This window comes from Columba livia, chromosome 3, assembly GCF_036013475.1.
Source record: "Columba livia isolate bColLiv1 breed racing homer chromosome 3, bColLiv1.pat.W.v2, whole genome shotgun sequence".
Lineage (NCBI taxonomy): Eukaryota > Metazoa > Chordata > Aves > Columbiformes > Columbidae > Columba > Columba livia.
The window spans coordinates 46,670,780-46,679,825 of NC_088604.1; the positions used below are offsets into that span (position 1 = coordinate 46,670,780).

General features: G+C 46.9%; 1 protein-coding gene across 10 annotated transcripts in view; it reads left to right on the forward strand.

The window, feature by feature from the left end:
* Nucleotides 1-3,813, forward strand: part of PRDM1 (PR/SET domain 1) — a 103,469-nt gene extending 99,656 nt beyond the window's left edge. For all 10 annotated transcript variants that reach the window (XM_065056615.1, XM_065056610.1, XM_021297251.2 and 7 more), the window contains 2 exons: nt 191-319; nt 695-3,813. In XM_065056615.1, coding sequence (XP_064912687.1) covers nt 191-319; nt 695-1,270 — 705 coding nt within the window. In that variant the 3' untranslated portion in view covers nt 1,271-3,813. The remainder of the gene's footprint in view (nt 1-190; nt 320-694) is intronic.
* The last annotated feature ends 5,233 nt before the right edge of the window (nt 3,814-9,046 follow it).

Here is a 9,046-nt window from a genome sequence, read left to right on the forward strand (position 1 = left end):
TTAATAAGGTCACCCTCAGTCTCCTCTTCTCCAAGCTAAAGAGCCCCAGCTCCCTCAGCCTTTCTTTAATTAACTAGATAACATTGTACTTCAGCAGTGGGAGTCTTTGCTAACTTCAGGAAACGTCTGAAAAGTCCTTCTGTGCCAGTACTGAAAACTGCACGTTGTTGATTGCTTTGTTTGTCCCTAGGTGCACCTCCGAGTACACAGCGGAGAGAGACCGTTCAAATGCCAGACTTGCAACAAAGGCTTCACGCAGCTGGCTCACCTCCAGAAGCACTATCTGGTACACACGGGAGAAAAACCCCACGAGTGTCAGGTATGTAACACACCACCTAGACAACCTCCCTCGGAGGCCGAAGGGCCAGCACGCAGCCCATGCGGGGCTGTGCCACAAACGCGTGTCACAGCTGTGCCCAGCCCCGGTGCAGCAGCGTCCGTGAGACAGCAGGGTTGCCTTTAGCCTGCTAGAGCAACATCTGCCTGATTCAGTTTTGCCATCTGCCACACTCAAAATGCTATTCAGCAATATTTATATGAAAAAATGCAGGGATTTTTTTCCCCCCTTTGTGAGAAAATGTGAAGATATCAAAAGCCGCTGCTTCATCCTGCCGTGTCCTCCTGGGTGTCTGCAATTTACACCATAAAATCCCCTCCCACTCATTCACTGTTTCTCTGCCACCCCCCACATTAGGTTTGTCACAAGCGATTCAGCAGCACCAGCAATCTCAAAACCCACCTGCGGCTCCACTCTGGAGAGAAGCCTTACCAGTGCAAGCTCTGCCCGGCCAAATTCACCCAGTTCGTGCACCTGAAGCTGCACAAGCGTCTCCACACTCGGGAGCGTCCCCATAAATGCATCCACTGCCACAAGAGCTACATTCACCTCTGCAGCCTCCAAGTCCACCTGAAGGGCAACTGCCCCGTTGCCCCTGCCTCCGGGCTCTCCATGGAGGACCTGAACCGAATCAACGAGGAGATCGAGAAGTTCGACATCAGTGACAATGCCGACAAGTTGGAAGAAGTGGAGGACAATATCGACTTGACATCGATTGTGGAGAAGGATATACTGACCGTGCTCAGGAGGGAAATGGAAGGAGCAAACCTGAAAGCATCCCTGCAGAGGAACCTGGGAAACGGACTTCTCTCCTCAGGATGCAACCTTTACGAGTCGTCAGATATGTCCATTATGAAGTTGCCTCATGGTCACCCACTACCTCTGTTACCTGTAAAGGTCAAGAAAGAAACAGTTGAACCAATGGACCCTTAAGACTTTTTGGCAAAGTGATTTTTTTTGTTTTTTAATTTATGACTTGGCAAGTCAGGGTGCCTGTAGCAGTTGCTTGTACATAGTTTCAATGCTGCAAAGCAATCTTGGCTTACAGTAGTTTCCCTACGCTTTCCAGCTGAAAGAAGGAACTCCAAAGTTACTGTTTTCTCAGGGCATAAAAAGAGGCAAAGGACTGTGCTTTGCCTCGCCAGTTACTAAAAGACAATCATCTATCCATAATTATTTTTTCAATGATAGTACTTCATAATTTATTATGCAATTAATCTTTCTAAAAAGCAATAATTAGGAAAATGTTTACAATGACTGGAAAATTCATTGTAATTTTTACTTTAAATGTTTTTATTTTATGTTTTATGGCCATTCTTTGTAGATATTTGTTTCTGCACATCTGTATTAAGAACCTAAGATTGGGGTTTCAGCAAATACGTTTTATGTACCAATGTCTTTAAAACAAATGTGGTTTTTCGTATTGCCAAAGTTGGACATTTGACATGCAGAATACTAGATCCATTGGTTTGAAAATAATGTTTTGTGCTTTTCTGTGCAAATCACCCCACTGGGAACTGAGAAGGAAAATACCAAAACAGAGTAGCAGCGAGCAGGGAAGAAACTGCTCCCCTGCGTCTCTGAGGAGAGGAGAGGAGAGAGATCCTTCTCCCTGCAGCTCTGCCTGGAACAGATGTGGCCCAGCAAACACCTCCCTGCCATGGACAGTACCATAGGTTTGTAGAAAACAGCTATAGCCCCACACATTGACATGTAATTTTATGACCAAAGGAACGCATCAGCTTAAAGTGGCTTTTCCAGAATAAAATCTCACTCACCTTATTTTGTTTCCAAAAGCAGTTTAAAAGCAAACACACAGATATTCTTAATATTCTGCCTAAAAGAAGGTTTGTGGCAGACTTTTTTCTTCTCTCTGTTTTTTATTCTTTTGGCCAGAGCTTTCCAGGGATGAAAAAAAAATAGATGGTCAGATTCCCTGAGAAAAAAGGGGTTCGGTTTTACTTGTATTTTCCTCTCCCACTTTGCCTGGGTAGAAGTGGGGAACAAAGTCCTTTCCCGGCACATACGTCGTCGTTTTTTTTTTCTTCCTTCCTGTACGACTCAGATTTTTCTCAGTATTTGTGTTTGTACATTTTGTGGTTAATTTAATTAAAGAAGAAAAGGGCATTGCAAAGTTGTTGAACAACAATTACCTCAGTGCTTGTGTCCAGTGGTGCAGACAATGCTGTTTTATCTAAATGCTTTGCTACTTTAGAGAAGAAACCAAAATGTGCACAGGGAAAGACAGAATGCACATCCTTTTATCTTTTTGTTTTGCTAAGCCCAAAGATGATATGGTGACATTTGAGGTGTAGCAAAGAATACATGTATATTTATAGATATATTTATACCACTATACGATATATGTATATGTATATATATTTATACCACATAAGTTGTGAGCCAAACCATGTAATAAAACCTATTTTTCATCTAAGTGTGAAAATCAGCTGTTATCCAGTTTCGCATACTACCAATGACCTCAAAACCAGAAGGTTGTGCCGAGGCATCGATCGCTGGCGGGCGCAGCCGCTCGGCTGAAGCCTGAGCTGGCAAACCCCTCAGGTGAATAATGTCACCCCCACGGGGCGAATTTGGTGGGAATGACCCTGTTTGCAGGAGCGAGGGGGTCATCAGGCCCCTGCAGTCTGTACTGGGGGGAAGGAGGCGGGTGGACAGTCAATGAACAGCCAGAAAACGTCCGTGAAGGAACTTGAAGCCAAATCTGCCCCATGCGTGGTGTGTTCACAAGACACGGCGAGGGGCAGGGTGGAAGTTGGGGATGAGCCCCTCGGCTCATTTGCTAACGAGCTGCACGCTCAACTCACATAAATACAAGTAGCATTATTACACACCTCCCCTCCGTGTATATCTTTTTGTCTTGTTATTTTCTCCAAACTTTGAAGTAGCCCACGTCAGCAATCCAGGATTTGGTGATCTTTTTTTTCAGTAAACTTCGTTTTAATGCCTTCTGTTAAAAAACGATAGTGAAATACAGTTTGCTCAACACAGCTCTTGAAGGACTACAGTTCATTACATTTCCACTCCTGCAAATTGTGAGGCTGACATCTTTTAAATGTAGCAATAGTTCGTAAATATAGTACTTACTTGTAGGATAAACCAAAGTATCACTACTCTGTCACTGGACACACACTCTTTCTATTATTTGCCTGTAGTGCTTTCTTGTATTTGATACAAATTTTACAAGAATTTATATGCATCAGCTTTAAGAATTGTTACTTCTCTTTACTGTTTCCCCTTTCCCTTAGAAGTTTTACATGTGAATGTAGCAACAATCAACAGTGTTTTGGGGTATGGTTTTTTTTTTTGTCTCTCTTATGAAAGACTCTGACCAAAGTTAACAGGCTTTTTACTTCGCTAGAACAACAAACTATCATATGTTTACGTATTGGTTTACATCATTATTTATGTGCAAATTGTCAAATGTAAATTAAATATAAGTGTTCATTGCTTTACCGATGCTTCCCTTGTCTTCAGTCTCTCTGCCCTGCCTGCGTCCCCGGCCTCGCATCGGGGCGTTTTCCAGCAACGCCAGCTTCTGCCTTCGTGGGCTCTGATTTTCCACAATGGGAAGCTGCAAACAGCAACGCCAGAGCCGAATACCCCGGCTTTGTTATTTATGGCGCTCCATTAAGTTTTAGCCCATACCTTCAGAAAAAAAAAAATATATATATATATATATTAAAAAAATAAATAAATTAGTGTTTCTATGGAAATACTTGAATGCTATCTGCCTTGCAGATATGTGACCGGGGTTCTCATTTACATTTTTCCAAATGATTGTCATTTCTGGCCTGAAACCCTAACCACTGGGACCACAATGACACACTCAAAATGTCAGTGTGAGACCACTTAGTCCTGTATCAACATGATCAACATGGTGGGAACGGCGTTCAAAAGAAATGGGGATCTGTTCTCACAAACGAGACATGAATGCGAACTAAATCCAGGAGAAGGTCGAGTGTCCGTTCCCCCACCACCACCTCCAACAAGATGTAACAACAGGCCAGGGTGCCCCAGAAAAGCTAATTCCACATTTGCTACTTCCATCATTTAGCATGAGATCTAAACCAGAGAGGCCATGTGCTGCCCTGTCCTACCTGAATGTTAAAGAAGTAATGTTCCTGCTCATATTGAGACACTCAGCGCCGTATGATGTTTTAAAAGTATTTCACTGTCCTCTTAAAAAATTCATTTAAACATCTGTCTCAAGAATTTGAAATACTGCCAACACCAAACTGTGGAGTTAAGAAAACCAGAGCACAGTTGTCATAAACGTGCCAAATGCAGCATGTTATATCCCTATATTGGACAGAGCTATTGCTGTAATAATTTAAAAAAAAAAAAACACAACACACCACCATAGGATAATCGTTACCGCCATAAATCATACTTCATTACTTGGCAAAGCATTACGTTGCGCTGGAGAGTTATGTCCTGGGGACACTTGTAAGCTTTAGAAGATGTTTAATAAAATACATTACATAAAAAGACAATGCACATTATAGATCACAGCCTGGCGAGGCCGAGCCCGGCAGCTGCTGCCTCAGTTTCTGGCACCCCCCGCGCCGGCTGGAAGGCACCGGAGCTGCATATTGTGGCCAGAAATATGGTGAGTTTCAGCCACGGCAACACCACTGTCACCGGGTCGGCTGACCGCGACAGCGTTAGCAAGGAGCAGGGGTGAAAAGCTCATCCTTTTGGGTGCTGCCATAAAATGCAGCCCTACATGTCCCCAGCATGGAGCTGTGGGCTGCCTGTGGGCAGGTGGGCTCACTGCCCACCTTGCTGCCGCCAGCATGAAAATTCTGGGGGACAAAGCACGATGCGGTGGGAAGGCGACATGCGCTTTCCTTCCACGTCTTTGCCAGCTGAGCTGCTTTGCCATGGGATGGGGCAAATCACAGCCAAGATAGACTGAAACATGGATTTACGGAAGAACATAGAACCACAGGATCATTTTGTTTGGAAGAGACCTTCAAGATCATCAAGTTCAACTGTTAACCTAACACTGGCACAAAACCATGTCCCTAAGAACCTCATCTGTGCATCTTTTAAACATCTCCAGGGATGGTGACTCCACCACTTCTCTGGGCAGCCTATTCCAATGCCTGACAACCCTTTCTGTGAAGAAATTTTTGCTAATACCCAACAAAAACCTCCCCTGGCAAAACTTGAGGCCATTTCTTCTTGTCCTATCACTTGTCACTCGGCAGAAGAGACCAACACCTTTCATGCTACCACCTCCTCTCACGTCATTGTAGAGACTGATAAGGTGTCTCCTCAGCCTCCTTTTGCTCCAGGCTAAAAAGGCAGCTCTGCCCTTCTGGCTGGTTTATAAATCCCGGTGTCTCTCAGCTGGGTGCTGGGGAGACACCGCTAATTCCCGGCATGGGCAATTACAGCCTTGAGGCTGAAAATGAAAAACGTGACTCACTGAGGGGGTATGAGCCCTTCGGGTTCAAATCAGCAGCTGCCGGTGCATGGTGGTGCCCCAACACGTGCTGAGACTGTGCTCCGTGCAGGACGGGGCCCAAAACCTGAGCTGTCATTGAGAGGCGTTACGCTAGAGCAAGGGAAATAGTTATGGTTGTAATTAAAGGCAGCCAGGAAACACTTGGCTAATTACTGCGTGAGCCAGGGCTGAGAGGATGCGGCGTGGCTGAGGAATGTGCCTGTCATGGGGCAGGTATCTGAAAAACACAAGCTGCCATGGTGGCCTCAGAAAAACTCACTGGCAGCATCGAGGCAGCGGCTGAAAGGTTTCCCCAAGAACTGCTGTTAATACAAGGAGATTTGGGAGGAGGGTATCCCCATCCCCCCTTCCTGTACCTGGGTCCCCCTGTCTGCCCACCTGGCACTGAGACAGACATCTCCCTCCTTTTGCGCAGGATCAGGGAAGACTGGCAGGGGAAAGGCAGCCGCCTGGCCTGGGGTGCGCGGGGTGCAGATGGAAATTTTGTTGACTTTAGCACTAACCGGGTCCCACCTGAACGCTGTGAAAATATAACTTTTTGTCAGAGACATGACACTTCCCAAAAACATGGGTGTTTAATTTTTCATTGGATGCTGAAAAAAGGCCACCTTGCAACCTGCAGGGTTTCTGCCATTCCCATTCTCAGGAGCAGCACCTGGAAGCGCTGGCGGGGAGCACGTTTGCACAGCCACATTTGCACTAACTGCAGTCAACAGCAGAAGGCTCCAGAGTTTCCAAGGTGCTGCAGAACTCTGCTTTTGCTCATTTTTAAAAGATGTCAGGGACAATTTCCCAGCAATTCGCAGTGGTGGCTGAAGGGGAGAAGAGCTGTTAAACCTCACCAAGCCTCTGCTGCTTCAGCAACTACTTTGGATGCAAAGTTATATTCTTGTCCCATGCTATAGGGGTCAAATGATGATTGCATAGAGATGTGTGCAAGCAGACATTGCCTTCTGCTTCAAGTCCAAGCCTCCTTACCTTCACCAGGACGGCCTGCAGCTCGGCACAAGTCAAATGGCAAAGCCCGGCGCAGGGAAGAAAAGGTGATGCTTTCCACCTCCAGGCAGCACATGCTCGGCTGGCTCAGGCCCTTCAGCTCTGCAAACTTCAGCCTGGGCACAAGCTTACCTACAAAAGGCACCTGAGAGAGTTTGGGCTCCTGAAATGTTGTCTCTCATTCCATGCTGATTATGTCCTGCCATCCCCAGCACCTTCTCCTAGGTATGTAATGCAGCCCCGTGCACCAGCTAAGGCCCAGTGCCTGAACATCTGCCTCCTGGCACTTTAGAGGAACCCACCAGCCATCACATCTGGCCACAAACATCTTCTGGAGCTGGCTGCCAGAGAGGTGAGCCAGGGCCCCGAGCAGAAGCCCAGCAGTGGGGCGAGGAGCTGCGGTTGCTGGGTGGGTGGCACGCACCCCTGGGAGGAGACCCCCCTCAGTAGGGACACCTGCAGCTGGCAGGGAGGAAAATCCAGCACAGGCGTGTGTGACATCCTGCTCCTTTTCGATGCCAGAGCTTGGGGCAGAAACCTGTGCCCAGAGCAGGGGGATGGGCAGCACTGGTGTATGCATTGGGCAGAGATCTCTAAAAAGAGATGCCTGCCCATCGAGAAGGAGATGCTCGCTGCTCCCTGCCCCACACGCTGGGAGCCAGGCACCTCGGTGGCACTTGGTGGCACTCAGTGGCCCTTCCCTCCTCCTCTCCAGCTGTGTGAGGGGAGATGGTTGGGATGCCAAACCACTGAGGTAGGTGTGACCAAATAGCCCTATTGCAGGGAGCCAAACCAGTATGACTTCCTTATTGTGCAAGGATTAATAAAGGCCTTCGGCTCTTTTTTTTCCCATTAATTGTGAACGGGCAAGTCCTTGATCATTTCCTTATCCAAGGACTGAGTGAGATTCCTTACAGCATTCCTGCCCCAAAGTGGCTGCACTGCGCTGGGAAGTGAAGCGATTCCTTCAATATTGAAACCACGCACAGCAAAATCAAAGGCTGCAGACCACTGTCCTCATTTGCCTGTGCTAAGGACTCAGCCATCACAACACGATACTGGGTTTAGGGTACCCCCAATGTTCCTGCCTTTACCAGGATTTACACGATAAATCCTAACTCAAATGAGCAAAGCGGTTACTTTAGGGCAGGCAGAAGAGCACAGCAGGAAGCAATCAATATGGGATTTCTTGGATATTATAGTCTCAGTTCCCAGCTTTCCCACAAATTTCCTACAGCAAAACTTTCTGCATGAGGACTGTCCCTCTGCAAACTGCTGGCAACATTTGCCTTCCCCTTCCTTAGTCTACCTGTGTACTCAGATGGACTTCCTTTTTTTGTTTCCAAAGGACAGGTCCTGCACATCTTTACAAACAAGATCTGCTCTTCTTGTCAGCCTCAGAGGCCCATGCAGAAATCTTTAGTAAGTGGGGGAGCTTTGTCTTCTTCTGGTCACACTTGGTCCATGTCCCCAGGTGGGGGCCCAGCTAACCAGGCTGGGTGGCATCCCTGAGAGGTCTCAGTTTACTGGTCACAAAAAAAACAGAAGTTAAAAATGTTGTAGAAACTGCAACCAGGTGCAAAAGGGAGCAAGGATACATGAAAAGTGAAAATTTGCCTTTTTAATAAGCCGTTACAAGTTTGTTGGGTGTTTAGGAAGGAACACGCGCTGGTGCTTTTAGTCATTCAGAGAAGATTTTGTGTGCATGTGTGTGTTTTTAATGAGACCAGAGGGTGCAGAACAGGGCTCCTTTTCTAACCTTTATTGCAGCAATTTGTGCATGTCTGTAGCTGTGGGTGTTATGTGCTTTCTACTCTGAGTGGTAAGTTTCAGTTTGATTCTGCTCTCGAGAGCTGCGGGGACAGTTTGCACTCGCCTTATCAAGACAGAATCCGAAGAGCTTTATGGTGCACCCGGCCCCCTGACACTGCAAACTGAGAAAATACACTTTAAGAACAGCAAAGTGAGTGAGGGGACGATCAGAGGAGTTTTTTCTCCCCAGAGCATCCCAGTATGCTGAAACCTCTGCACATTGATCAATGGGGCAATAAGCCCCCTCAAGAGCCACAAACTCAGCACCATCCTGAGAGAGGCTCTGGCTGGGATGCTGGGGAGCAGAGCCAGGACCCCATTCATTCTTGGGGCTCTCTTCCTACCTCCCCACTGCCCTAAAACTCTGCACAGCCTCCTCTGGCCCCTTGCCCCAATGCTGGGGC